Genomic DNA, 14,518 nt, shown 5'->3' on the forward strand with positions numbered 1-14,518 from the left:
GCCAAGCTCTGCCATCATAGCTAGCGACAGGCGCGCACACACACACACACACACACACACAGACGCACACACACACACGCACACGCACGCACGCACGCACGCACGCGCACACACACACACACACACACACACACACACACACACAGCTGAGGGTAGCGTAACAGCCGAAACACCTGGAGGAGTACACACTTCAGCACTTCCATAAGGTGAGACTGCAGGCTGTTCAGCACTTCCATAAGGTGTAATAGAGGATGGGGCCACAGAGTGGGACTGCAGGCTGTGCTGTCTGCACCGCATCACTTCACCACTTCACCACTTCCCAGTTTCACTGTCCCTCAGTTCTAAGACTGGACATGACAGAATGAAGAAACAGGAAACTACGTATATTTCTCTACAATATGGTTGGTTTGATGAGTTTAAGCTGCATGTACAGTACCATATATAAACAAGCATTCGTCAGTATGAACATTAAAGTGTGTCAATGATAGAGACCTTTTACTCTAATTTGGGTTGTGTTATTTACTGTTTGTTTGTACTGTCATTTCAGAAATGTGAGGATTAAAACTTCAGAGTATAAGTATAGTATATATACTCTTTTGATCCCGTGAGGGAAATTTGGTCTCTGCATTTATCCCAATCTGTGAATTAGTGAAACACACTCAACACACAGTGAGGTGAAGCACACACTAATCCCGGCGTTCGGGGAGCAGTGAGGTGCCTTGCTCAAGGGCACTTCCCGCACCTACTGGTCGGGGATCGAACCGGCAACCCTCCGGTTACAAGTCTGAAGCGATAACCAGTAGGCCACGGCTGCCCCTAAAGTATATACAAGATATATATAAGAAAGTTACAAGCAAATGCACTTCCTTCTTTCAAGGGCCAATGCTAATTGATTTATAATTATCATTATATGTTCTGTAATTTGTCCTTGACACTTTGGGAGTATAAGCACATAGTCTTTTCATTATAGTCTATGTATGTGTCTGTGGTCTTAATTGCAAATTAATAAAATTACTAGACTCACTCTGTCGCTACAATATTGAAATATTTCATACCCCCATGTAGTTATATCCATTTTAGATATCCAACTGTAAGCAGCCTACTGCAGACTATTATTTAAGACTGTTATTTAAATGTTTGTGTCTGCTTTAATTTTGTTCTTTACTGAATTCCTATGAGGTACTGATGTCATTCCATGAATCACAACATACCACTTATCTGCACATGCAGTATTCAGTTATTCACCTGTGAATGGCAGAAGGACATTTACTCTATGTGCAGAAAATGGAATGCTATCCTTACAGACAATGGTAGATAAATAGTATCAACTGTGTTTATGGTACCCCTATGCAATTCATGATGCAATGTGTCTTTTACTGAAGCCTGAAAACTGTAGTGTTCGTTGCCGCTGCTTTGATTGGCAACTCAGGAATTCAAGTCATCCAAATAATGGGCTCTATGCCTCAGGAGCGACCTGCCTTGAGATGGCTTGTTTCGTATGTGCCTTAGCCTTCAAAACAATCTTTTGAACATCATTTTCCTCTGTCGGCATGCATCCTCTAGTGTTTCACAATTAGAAAACAAAATCTACAACCTCTTCCATCAAAACCACAGTTTATTTATGGCGTATGAAGTTGTCTGGAGAAAAGAAATGATATAACGAACCATTTAATACTCTACCTGTCAGATGTGCCTATCTATTGTGAAACTAAAGACACAACAGAGATAAACATAACACAATTTGAATATCTAACATTAGAAGCTGACAAAAGATGCTAGATCAAAGCAGGAGGAGACAGGCCAGTGGGTGGAGACAGCAATAACAGCCTCTCATTTCAGCACGCATGAAAAGCTGCCTTTCAGTACCTCCGATTTACATCTGGTGCGTTTCTTAAGAGGATCCGTACCGTGGACCAAGCAACGAGAGGGTCATTATGAGCGGATCAACCCCAACAGCTAGGCTTTTAAAGATGCATTGCATTTTACCATGCAGCTTTGCACAATGTTGATGGTTAAAACATTTAATATATTTTAATTGCATCAAGTATGTGTTTAATTTTCTTGTCATGTTCTTGGGTATTATTATTTATACGGCTATTATTTAAAGAGTAAGTAGAAAGGACTGCAAAATAAAATTGAAATTATACTATTACTATCTAACATTTGCAGGGTGTTTCAAAGTCAATAAGTGTAATTAATACAAGCAGACTTTGTAAGTCTAATTTCCAGCTGGTAATAGCAGGTTTTGCAAGTTGCTGTCCTGTAGATGGAGCCATGTCCTCTGGAGGTCCTTAAGTCCACAAACACTCTGAGAGTCATCACATTTAACTCCTTAACTCCACAAACACTCTGAGAGTCATCACATTTAACTCCTTAACTCCACAAACACTCTGAGAGTCATCACATTTAACTCCTTAACTCCACAAACACTATGAGAGTCATCACATTCAACTCCTTAACTCCACAAACACTCTGAGAGTCATCACATTTAACTCCTTAACTCCACAAACACTCTGGTCATGATCAGACTTTTAGCTCATTGTATGGAGCCATCTTTCAATCCTTTCTCTGTTTTTGCTTTCTGAATAAGACTGCTCTGTATGTTGCATTTCATTCAACTTAACAACAGTATATAGCATATGATATAACAGTAAATGAACTACAGGAAAAGTCACAAGATAAAGCCTGGATTTAAGCCAAATTGTTCCATTACATGTGTTTTTAGTCCCAGGGTAAATGTCCAACCATGTAGTAACATTAACTTAACTAAACAAATGATTAACTTTGGTATTTACTGTAAAATACACACTCCTACTGCACTGGACGGAATACTTTTCATTAGATGGGCTAGCCACGGTTCAAAGTTGCATTTCGGTTCTCTGTTGAAAGTATTTAATGAATCTGAATAAACAATTTGTTAATGAACAGATAAACAATTTTTTATTTCACACAAATACTTATTTTTATGCATATTTTTTATTTTTTAATGGTACTGATTAACCTTAAGTTAATCTGTAATTCACTTATCTTATTTACTTATACACTTATTACTATTATACAGTTATTAATCTTCATTTTGTTTAACAGTTTTGAATGCATTAATCTTTTAAAAATATCTATTTTTATTTGTTTGTGTTCTTTTATCTGTTAATTTGTGTTTGAATTGTGCTAAAGTAAATGTAATTATGCTATAAAGTTCTTGTAATAAGGCACTTTGAATTACTGCTGTGTATAAATTGTTCAATTTAAATAATTCACAATAAATAACTAAATTGTTGAGTTTAACAGAATATTTCAAATTAACTCTGAAATGTTTATGCCTGTGCATCTTTAACAAAACCAGAATTTGTGTAGGCTACATCCTGTATGTTGAAGGTTTTCACTGAAGATTCATAGTCTGGACATCCATCATCTGTCATATCTGTATTCCCCAGATCCTGTTGAGATACAATTTTTTTTTTATTTGTTGTTCTGTTTTGTTAGTTGTTAAGTGTTATGTATTGTTAATGAAATTACATATCTAGTGAGCATGGGCACTTCAGTGAATGATAAACCCTGGCCATGAAAAACTGGAGGGTATCAGACTTAGCAGTAAACCTATATGAGACATGTGTATGCAACTGGTAAAATCTGACCAGTTTATCCTTCTCATGGTCCACCCCACACCAGCACTGCCTTCGGAGGCCCTTTGAGCAGAAGCAGAAGAGGTCACACACAGGGCGGATGAGTCCCGGCCTCACGTCTTTGGGATTGGTGCTGCCTGGCAGCAGTAGTGAAACAAATAAAAAACGTGAGTAAACTCCCTCTACAACAAATTATTTGACATTGTAAAAACATTTACAAGGAAATACCTCCACATTTAATTGGTTATGCAGAGGTTATTTGTTATTTATCATCTAAAATTCATGTGTCACATTGTGATATGTGCGTGCCAACATAAATCTAGCAAAGTTGTTTTGACTATTATTTGGATGGTGATAACACTGAATGAAACATCCGGCCTAATTTCTAGACCCTCTGTTACCCTCAGAGCCTTGTGTGTGGGGGAGTGTCTGGTGTGTGTTTTTCCTGACACAATCATTTCTATTGAAGAAGCCCAATGAAGCATCACTGGGTTTTTAATGTCAATCAATCAATCGAAAGTATATGCACCTGTGAGGAAGGTGATGATCAGACCTGCGATGAGAGTGCTTACGAATCCCACCGCACTGTAGTACAAGTACGAGATGGAGTACCATGTTTCAGCCATAGCTGACCTAATGGAAACAAAATGCTGTTATACTCATATGGATAGCATACTCACAGGTGTCTGCACATTTTGTACACATGACATAAATCATAAGCGCCACATGTTGGGCATGTTTTGCCTGTCAAAATAGTTATTCAACCTTACCTCCTTCAACCAAGTACACGGCAATATCAATGTCTTAGTATATACCACAGTAGTTTATCAATTATAGATATATCTGCAATATATATCCGATTATCAATGGACAGTGCATCAGAGGAATGGCACGTGGCAGTGCAGCATGGGCAGCATGAAGATCCCTTTTGGACAAGATTTTTTCAACCTGCACATCTCAGAGACCGTGCATAACTAAGAGATAACTTCCACAACAATGTACAGGCTTAGGCTAGAGTGAGATGTGGTGGAAAGGGCAGGCAGAAGAATGTAGAGCTTGGTACAGCGCTTTGTTAAGATAAGCAAAAAAGCAGATGGTGGTGGGTTCAAGCAAACCTGCAGTCATCAGTATCCATAAACCACATTAATCCACCAAGACCCAAATGATCTTTCTGTCTGTCCATCATGATTTGCTCTGACAATGATCTGCCTGTGTTTCTTGGTATTTTATGCCCCCAACATTGTCTTCAAGGCAGTGCTGCCTGGAAGGCGCTAGGGTTAGGCATGGGTTAAGGTTAGGGTTAGGGTTAAGGTTTAGGATTAGGTGCCTTTAAGTCAGCGGTGGCAGCGCTGCCTGGAAGACAACGTTGGGGGCATAAAACACCATCGAGCTCTGCCTGTCTGTGCACTGCATTATGCTACGCTACGCTACGCTGCAGCATGTGATGCTCTGATGAGCTCTACAGGCGCTCCACAGTGCTCCCACACACCCATGTGCTGGTGGAGACGCAGAGCTGCTGATGAATGGTGCGATGGTGCTTGCATTGATGGCTGCAGGGAGATGAGATGTGTTCAGCGCACACCCCTCCACACTCAGGGCCAGAGGGTGTGTGTTGAGGGGAGACGCAGGGTAGAGGAAGGCTCCAATCCCCACCCAGAAGGACAGAGCAATGCCCAGCATCAGGCCACCAACTGCCCCCTGGGGAGACACACAGAGGTACATGCTGTCAGCACCGGACTGCCGTTACAACTGGACTTTGTCTAATGAAGAGCGCGGGTCTGTTGTGAGAGGCCCCAGCCCCAGCACAGCAACATCTCCCATACTGAATCACTTAACAACTCGCCCCCTCAAGCAACAGCTTTGGGAACGCTTTTGCTGATCATTTCCTCAACATATGGACAGTTGAAAGCCCAGCATAATGTGACTAATGCCAGTGAAAACTGAGTGGTATTGTCTATGAGGAAAATGAGTATGAGCATTTTAAAACTATTTTACAAGAGTTCTAAATCCTACAACTGTCATAAACATAACTGTCATATATTTTTATGAAATACTACTCTCCTTAATATTCCATGTTCTATTGTTGCTATATTTATGTATGAACTGTTGTTGTTGTTTTTGTTGTTGTTGTTGTTGTTGTTTTTGTTGTTGTTGTTGTTGTGGTCGTTGCCATTATAGCTGATATACTGTAGAATAATTCATCTTTTGAGTTTCCTCCAGCATGTGTGAGAGAGCTTGAAGTAACAGTAGACAGTACAAAGTGTTAACTGACCTTGGAATTGGCGCAGGGGAAAAGAATGCCAAGAGAAAACAGGCCTAGCATGGGTCCTCCGCACATACCATGGATACTGAGAGCTGCCTGAGGAGGAGACAGGAAGGGAACATTACTCTGGGAGCAGGAAGGTGAAGAGGGGGAGAGGAGAAAGTAGAAGAGCAGCAGCAGCCACAGAGCCATGAGCTGAGCTACGGTTCTCAAGGGGGAGGCCAGGCTGAGATTTACAGAGCGACATGCAAAGATGGAAGCTCCATCTCAGGCAAACACTAAGTAGAATTTGGAGCAAAATAGTTCAATGGGCAAAAATTAAATTGGCAAAAATGTATTATTCATTTAAATGGACACATTGGATTACCTGAACAATGCCGCCCATATAAGATGCTGCAATTGCCATTGAGGTGCAGCAAACTCCAAACACAATGCCTGTAAATGTAAAATATGAATAAATTCAGTACAATGTCCTGTGTATGCACAACACACTATGCACATGCAGCAGAACCCAAAATGGCATTTAGTTCCTCATGCACTGTAAACCCAAAATAGCATTTAGTTCCTTATGCATGTTCACTGTATTGAATCAGAATATGAAGGTGGGAAATATGATTATGGCTGTTGAAAATTTGCAATATTAATTGATTACATTGGCACTGGTAAATCACCTACACTTTTGAAATGTCCTGTTGACAGATTAATTCTACATGTGGTCCACAAACTGCAGTATTGCTTCTTACAAGTAAAAGAGTTATCCTTACACAGTCCTTTGCTGATCCAGGAAGCAGTTTGGTTTGAGATGTTCTTAAAACACTGGCTCACAAAGTCCTCATAAGTCACTGTGGCCAGGGCATTTATGCTCGCTGCTACAGTGCTGAAACATTATGTAGAGCAAACAAGAGCAAACCGAATTTGAATGGGATATATATATATATATATATACATATATACATATTCCTATCATGTAGGAATATGTATATATGTATATATAATATGTATATGTATGTATGTATATATATATATATATATATATATATATATATATATATATATATATATATATACATATTCCTATCATGTGTGCTTCTATGTGCTTTAGACAACATGACGTGTGTAGCAAGGGAAAGAAGCACTATAGGCCCCGCTGGGTTATCCAACAACAGGTCTTTGGTGGTGTAGGTATAGATTCATAAAAATTGAAGACGGAGTGCCTTGTTTTTTTTTTTATCCTGGTTCCAGCCACCTCATCATTGGGATTTGGTGATTTTTATTTTATTATGATGTGCTTTAGACAACAGATGATAGAGATCTCCTTAAATATAAAGCTTTGAAATGTTTTGTTTTGATTGTAGATCCCAAACTGCCTGAAGCATAAGTTATCCCTTATGTGAAAAGATAAATATGGACACTTTCCCAACCTCAGGGTTCCACTGAAAGCACAGGCAACAAACAGGCCAGGCAGACCAGGATATTTCCCCAGAATCTCCATCACAAAGTAAGGCATGAGCTGGAGAGAGAATTGAGCATGAGCCCCATATAGTTACACATAACATTACATGTTCTTTGGTTTTCCATTTCAGATAATAGTATAGTAAAGAACATGTGCACATACATGTACAGTATATATTTTTACGTGCATCAAATACTATGAACAGCTACAGATAAAGATCCATGTAAAGTATAGTGAAACGACCGTAATTAGATTGATGGCACGGAGGCCAAAGGCATACTAATGAGGGAGGAAAGCTCACCTGGTCAGGTGCCTGGACCGAGTGTGCGGTCCAAGGATCACAGCTTTCATAGTATGCATACATAATGAGACCCGAGAACACGGCACACAGCAGGATAACCAGTAAGCCCAGCAGGTTAAAGTACAGAGCACTGCCAACACAGGGAGATAGAATGCTTCACTTTACACATTTACATACCATCATATAGCCTACACAAAACACTGCCCCACATGCTTTTGGTTTTAACGTTACAAAAGGCATGCTATGGCCCTGGAATTGTTGGCCATTACCAAATGGCTTTACAACTTTCACAATATGGAATCAGTCTTCTTTGTTCAACTGTGTTTCTTCACACAGCTTGGCTTAATGCCATCAATGTATCTATCTATCTATCTATCTATCTATCTATCTATCTATCTATCTATCAATCAATGTAACTGTGGGTCAGCGCTCTTACAGTCGTGCATGAGTCTCTGTCCTGCAGGAGATACAGCGCTGGATAGTGGACTGATTCACACCATAGATGCCCAGCCAGGTGAAGGTGCCCCCAACAGATATCGTCCAGAAAGTGTGGCGCCTCAGGGGATTAGGGTCAAGGCTGAGCAAATAGACAACAATTAAATGGTTTTGTCTAAAATTAGCTAACTCGCTAAATAAGCACAAGATTTGCCCTGTAAACACCAACATCAGTACAGATGATAAAAGGAAGCTAAACTGATTTGCTGTTACTCCATGAAGGTTTTTGTTTTAGAGTGTTAAACTACATGAGGTTAAACTACATGAGGAAGAACCTAGACAGCTAATGGGAATGATGGCTATTTTTATTTATCCTTATTTATCCTACAGGGCCACATATATAAATTCCTGAATTAGATACTATAATGTTATAAAAGGTATACCTTAAATGTATTTTAAAATGTATCTTGAATTAAGTACAATTATGTAAAGAAAATTATTAGATCCAAAAAAATGTTGACAGATATTGAAAATGTTATGCTTTACACATCAAACCTTCTTAAACATTAAGGGGCTGTTTCTCAGAAGCCTAGATAAGGACTAAAAGAGAACCTTTCCATTGAGATCTTCATTAAAACAAGTTAGCTTATGTATGGAAATCTGTCCCTATGAACTTGTAGTTGAACTGAACTATTTTTTAAATAAAAGACATGGTGGTACAGAATACATGGTGGCAGATGGAATATGTTAGCATGATGACAGGGTTTTGTCGGTCAGACTCACTCAAACACATCCAGCCTCTGTCCATTCTGAGCTGTCTCCCACACGGCCTTCACACCCCCAGTTTGGGAGGTTCCCTGGACCAGCACCGTGAGGAAGCCGACCACCATCACCACCATCTGGAACGCATCTGACCACACCACCGCTTTCAGGCCTCCCTGCCCCGAGGCCACACAGCAAACACAAGATGCACTCAACAAATGCACTGATTTTAACATCCTCTGGAAATGTGAACATTAAAAGTGTGCTCATACAATAATTTCTCTCAGGATATAGCATCACATGGATACCCGAAATACAATAAATATTGGGGAATGGATCAGAAATAATTAGTCTATATCAGTTAAGTTATTGTTACAGATATCCAATAAGTTATAAATCCCATCTGTGTACTTCTGAAACATCCCTGGCACGGAACTCAAAGGATCTGCACAGTGAGCCTGCTGGGTCATTTCCCAATCAGTGCAGAAGGTAGCTCCACATATAGACAGCCTGTGAAGTTGTGAGGAAATATGGGGACTTGCAGCAGTTCTCTTGCACATTATGTTCACCACCACACAACTCTGGCAAACCTATTACTGAGACCTCATAAGACGCCATGTACTGACTTTAGCCTTCACACCAAATTGATCATGATAAGAAGCTTGTTTTTATTTACTTTTACTTCTACTTACTTCTATTGTATTCTATTTATGTATCTATTTGTTTATGTATTGTTTTTTTTTTTTATTTAACTATGTATTTTCTTTACCATCATATTTTCCATATATTAGAACTATATTAGAGAGTTTGATATGGAGTTTGTGGAGGGTCATTAGGCCATATGAGTGCTTGTATGCTGATACCAAACTTGTTGAATTAAAGATATGGGCATTGCTAGGCATGGCTGGGGACTCACCAAGGTGCAATAGAATGTGCAGACTATTCCAGTTGCAAATATAGAACCCCACAGATTGAAGCCAGTCACTGTGTAAGAAAAAGAAACAATGAAAAAAGAATAAAGAGAAAAGGACAACAAGTGTTGAGGAATATCAATGGTGTAATCTACCTTGATTTAGAGCCAGGGCCGGAGCAAAAACAACCACTCCTGTATATAATATCTGAAATGGAAACGGAAAGTTTAAAACAATATTCAAAATAATGTGTATTGATGGATCATGAATAGGATTTCCAACATTTCTCTCATTTTCATCAATGGCAACTTAGAATTATTTTATCAGTTTTGAAATAAAAGGTTTTCTTTTTCCACTCACCGTCTGTATTATGTAAATGATGGTAGCAGCTATTCGGACCAACTTACAGAATCTTAGTTCAAGATACTACCAGGACCAAAACCAAGACAAAACAAAATAAATGTACTAGTAAATATGTGAGTACACAGATCAGGCTCTCTGAAGCATCAATTTTGTCAACAAAATATCAAAGGGAATTGACACTTCTGAGGTACCTCATATGTACTTGTTATCCCTGACCTATAGAAGATGGGCAAAAAGAGCTCCGCAGTGCAGATCACCACTAAGGTGTAAGCTACGCCAAAGATGACAAATGAGGCTCCAAACCGGTACACATCTGAGGGGGCTCCCAGGACGGTCACTGCCGACATAAAGCTGGCGGTCAGGGAGAGGGCCACTGGGACACAAGTCATCTGCCTCCCCCCGACCAGAAACTCTTTAGACGGAGCTTTCTTCCTCTCTTTCACAGCAAAGAAGACTCCGATGCCAGAGGACACCACAAACAGACAGGAGAAGACCACATAGTCCCAGGCCTGGAACGTTCTCAACGCATTATCCATAATTGCTGTGCTGAATTGCGGATTTAAATCCAAGCAATCCACTGATCAGAGACAGTGTACCAGAACGCCTCAAGCCCCACCAAAGCACTGTGTTGAATCTACATTAAAGTGAGGTTTTGACCACACAAAAATGCTGATGTTCACAAACAAACATTAACTAATCTAATTGGTTACCATTTAAAAGTGTGTATGTTTGTATGTATGTGTTTGTGTGTGTGTGTGTGTGTGTGTGTGTGTGTGTGTGTTTTGAGCTTTGCTTGCATGCTTGGAGGAGACTTGTATGAAAAAATAGATGATATAGTTAGTTATCCATGTGCATGCCGAAATAATAGCGTTAATAGGCCTACTTACAAATGGAATATTCTTTTGTTTCCGTTTCAACAGAAAATATTTCAATGTCATGTTAGGCTGCAGTTTTTTGCACTATTGTTTACACTATTGCTACATGCAGAATTGGCAGGTCTTGATGCCACATGTTTTCTATTCTAACGATTAAGAGTAAACCTGTTCAATGCCGCTAATCTTCTTTCTTTTTTGCTCTCGTAACTTACAGCAGACAGGGAAAACACAGTGTAGGCTACTATATCGGCGTAATACACCAGGCCTAATAGTACTTGCCCGGTTTGGATTGCTTTCCAGGAAGGCTGTGGCTATAGTGAATACAAACCGAGGGCCACAGCGTCTTCGCCACTCAGGACAAGTGAGAACACAGTTCAGACAACGCGCAACTGTGTGGTGAGACGCGATGGCTTCCCGAGCGCTGGCGCTGCTATTTGGCTTGATTTCATTGCCATTTTATGCTGCTGTTTTTCGAGGACCGTTGCAGCCTGAGATATCAAATGGAACTTTTCATCACTTTTACGTACCAGATGGTGAATACGATGAAAATGACGACCCGGAGAAATGTCAAATGCTCTTCAAATGGTTTGACCGGAGACCTTGTCCAGTGGAGGAGGACCGAGACTCTGTTATCCGCGAGGATTTGATCATAGTCAAGCAGCAAACTGAAGACGCGGCGAGGGTTTTGGAAAGTATTGGGAAAACCATAACATATGATTTGGAGGGCGAAGACAGTTATGGTAAATACCTCAGGCGAGAGATTGTTCAAATCAATGAGGCTTTCGCAAACGTTGAGAAATCCCTTATGGAGCTAGAGGTGAAATTCAAACAAAGCCAGGAGGTAGAGCAAAGAGAAGAAGACGAATTTGCAAGAACTTTTTTGAATCCTATCCACAACGTCAGAAGCACACTTCAAGAAACTCTGGACATCTCTTCTGGCCTCAAGGACAAACATGAACTGATCTCCCTGATTATTCGCAGTCATGGTACGAGGTTAAGTAGGCTAAAAAACGAATACATTAATGTATAGCAACAGAGCAAAGCATTGTGTGGCGTGGCTCTGAAAGGAATTAAGTTGTAATCTTATTTTCTTTTTGTTGGTGAAACTGTGTCTCGTAGTATTGTACATTTGAAATGGTGCAGTTCTCTGTTGTTTAACCACAAAGTTGTACTTGGTTCAAGAACCACTAATTTCATCATTCTTATTACCCTACTGTTTACAACCTTAATGATTTTGTTACATTTTGTATCACTGTCCTGTATGCTGTGTATTGTTTTCATTTGGGCTTATTTCTTTGGCTTTTGTGTCATGAAACATATATAAAATATGGTTTGTATTATCTTAGCTGTCATGCCGATTTTGCTATGCTACAGTCTTCAGGTTTCAAGGTGTTCATTTGTTTTAAACAAAACGTGACTTTTGTCTCTGTTCACTTGTCTTGAAGGAGCATCACTCTACAGTTAGTTAGGCTTTGAACTAAAGATTCAGATCCAGATTCCTTTGGCTAATCCAATCCTTTGCCAAGTTCATATGCGTGGATGCTTAGGGCACAACTCAGATGGTCTTCTCTTCTCTGAAGACTGATTCAGAGCTGGCATTTCCTTAGCCACACCAAGGCATGTCCCACAGTTTAACATGGCTGAGGCATTTAACCCTACGTGCACCAGTGTGTCTGGGAAACCACTGTTTCTCCTCCAGCCCTCCCCAGTGGCATGCTGATGTGCAGCCCACCTCTAAGTGATGGCCATTACATGCCCAAGCTTCAGAAGTGAATCTGCTAAAAAGATTTTTTTGTTCTTTTCTAAAATAGGTCTGGCTCTCATTCAATAGCGTCTGAGGTCTGTCCATCTGGAGTTAGTTTCCTTTTCTCTGTGTTGCAAAATGCCTGGGACTCATCGCATAGTATGACAATTATGCCAGTTGTCCTTTATATGGCTATGAATCACATCGAAATTTGAAGGGCTTGGATACTCAGATGTTACCCTGAGGTAGTAATCAAAATCTTCTGATGCTTGTTATGGCCCAATACAGTGAAATTAATCTACGGCACATCTTCTGTTGTGCATTATTTTACATTTCTAGACAAATGTTGTGCAAGTCTAATTGTGGGTAAAACAATACAATATAAACGAACTGCTACTGTGCTTTATATTTGCCAGTGAGAGGTTTTAGGCAGCTTATTTTGTTATCCTGTCATCATCTGTTCCTCCTGTGCTTCATTTCCTGTCACATCTCACTAAAGGCCTGCAGGATATCAGCCCGCCTTCCTGGAATCTCCCCCTTATAAATAAACAAAGAGGAGACACTGGGTGCGTATTAGGGCATACCCACACCTACTCTCTCTCACACACACACACACACACACACACTCTCACACACACAGACGCACACGCACACACACACAAACAAACCCATCCAAGCACAAATAGAGAAAGAGTGGAACACACAGAGAAAGAATAAACAAAATGTTTTGTCAACATTTGTGGAGCCAAGCTGTATGTACAACCTCACTGCTAAGTGTGGCCCCCATCTGGCTAGAAAGAGATTGCTGATATCTTTGCTTTTTTTGCTTTTAGAAACCTTGGCAAGCATAATCCACCAGCCTTTCTCAATAATAAACTCAGTAAAGTCCGTTCTTCTGTATATTTCACACAATAAGTGTGAATACTTGTAGACAGTTTTTTTTGTCTCACTGTAAGTGTTAATCAGTCAACTGAACAGAAAATGAAAAGATGAGGGCACTTGCTCAACAGAACTTTCTTGAGCAATGTCAGCAAACAAAAGTCACAGCAAAGGGTGATGTGATCTGAACAGGCTCATGGCCCTGTGCATGCTGGGAAACGGAGAGCAGATTAGTTGTCGGCAGCATGGCTGAGTGCGATTTCCTCTGTCTGGCTTGCCTGAGAGCCCCTCTTCCCCTGAGGGACCCCAATCTAAACACAGTGGACCACGCGCTGTAAGTGATCTGCCTCAGCCACCTTGGCATGCCCAGCCTGATCTCTCTCTTTGCACAGAGTGAGGAGCACATTCTGAAAAGTCAACATTTCATAAATGTGAGGATTTAATTGTGTTCGGAAAATTTCAATTTTCAATATAATTTTTAGCAGTTTTGGAGTTATAATTCATACTGACAGTGGTCCAAAGTTCTTGGTCACAGCATGCACAGTGTTTAAAACCTCAAGCACTTTCTTACAGAAAACGTTTTTAGAAAGGAACCATAATGAAAGCAGTGCATTCCTTTTCTAGAATGAAGGCCAAATACACAATGAAAACTGAGATGACTGAGACATTTATAAAATTGCTACTTACTTTATCTATGAGGACTCTTATTTAACCACAAAAATAAGCAGTTATGCGGCAGAGTGGAAATGAGAGGTCACAGTGCCGACCTTTGAAACACATTTTCTTTGGTGATTTTAAATTAGACGGATGCCTTAATGTATTTACATACTTTAAAGAGTGTGGCCTACATAAACATCACAGAGATTAGGTTAAAAAGATAAAACAAGTAAAAGGTTTTAATACATTTTC

General features: G+C 40.0%; 2 protein-coding genes across 2 annotated transcripts; one reads left to right on the forward strand and one right to left on the reverse strand.

The window, feature by feature from the left end:
- Window positions 1-3,156: 3,156 nt before the first annotated feature.
- slc5a12 (solute carrier family 5 member 12) lies at window positions 3,157-10,647 on the reverse strand. The gene is made up of 15 exons (XM_076272920.1): window positions 10,303-10,647; window positions 10,109-10,174; window positions 9,904-9,955; window positions 9,754-9,821; window positions 8,859-9,013; window positions 8,077-8,217; window positions 7,641-7,770; window positions 7,308-7,396; window positions 6,651-6,763; window positions 6,254-6,321; window positions 5,896-5,982; window positions 5,113-5,321; window positions 4,153-4,256; window positions 3,636-3,760; window positions 3,157-3,437 (listed from the first exon to the last, which is right to left on the reverse strand). The coding sequence occupies exons 1-15, from the start codon at window positions 10,645-10,647 to the stop codon at window positions 3,315-3,317; spliced, it is 1,875 nt and encodes a 624-aa protein (XP_076129035.1). The 3' UTR covers window positions 3,157-3,314.
- A 588-nt stretch (window positions 10,648-11,235) lies between these two features.
- On the forward strand, window positions 11,236-13,116 carry fibina (fin bud initiation factor a). Its single transcript, XM_076264571.1, has one exon. The coding sequence runs from the start codon at window positions 11,393-11,395 to the stop codon at window positions 12,014-12,016; it is 624 nt and encodes a 207-aa protein (XP_076120686.1). The 5' UTR covers window positions 11,236-11,392; the 3' UTR covers window positions 12,017-13,116.
- Window positions 13,117-14,518: the final 1,402 nt, after the last annotated feature.

Source organism: Alosa pseudoharengus, unplaced genomic scaffold (assembly GCF_046254945.1).
Source record: "Alosa pseudoharengus isolate Yale_2024_CS ecotype anadromous, Long Island Sound unplaced genomic scaffold, YU_APseudo_1.1 YU_APseudo_1.1_scf_10, whole genome shotgun sequence".
Lineage (NCBI taxonomy): Eukaryota > Metazoa > Chordata > Actinopteri > Clupeiformes > Clupeidae > Alosa > Alosa pseudoharengus.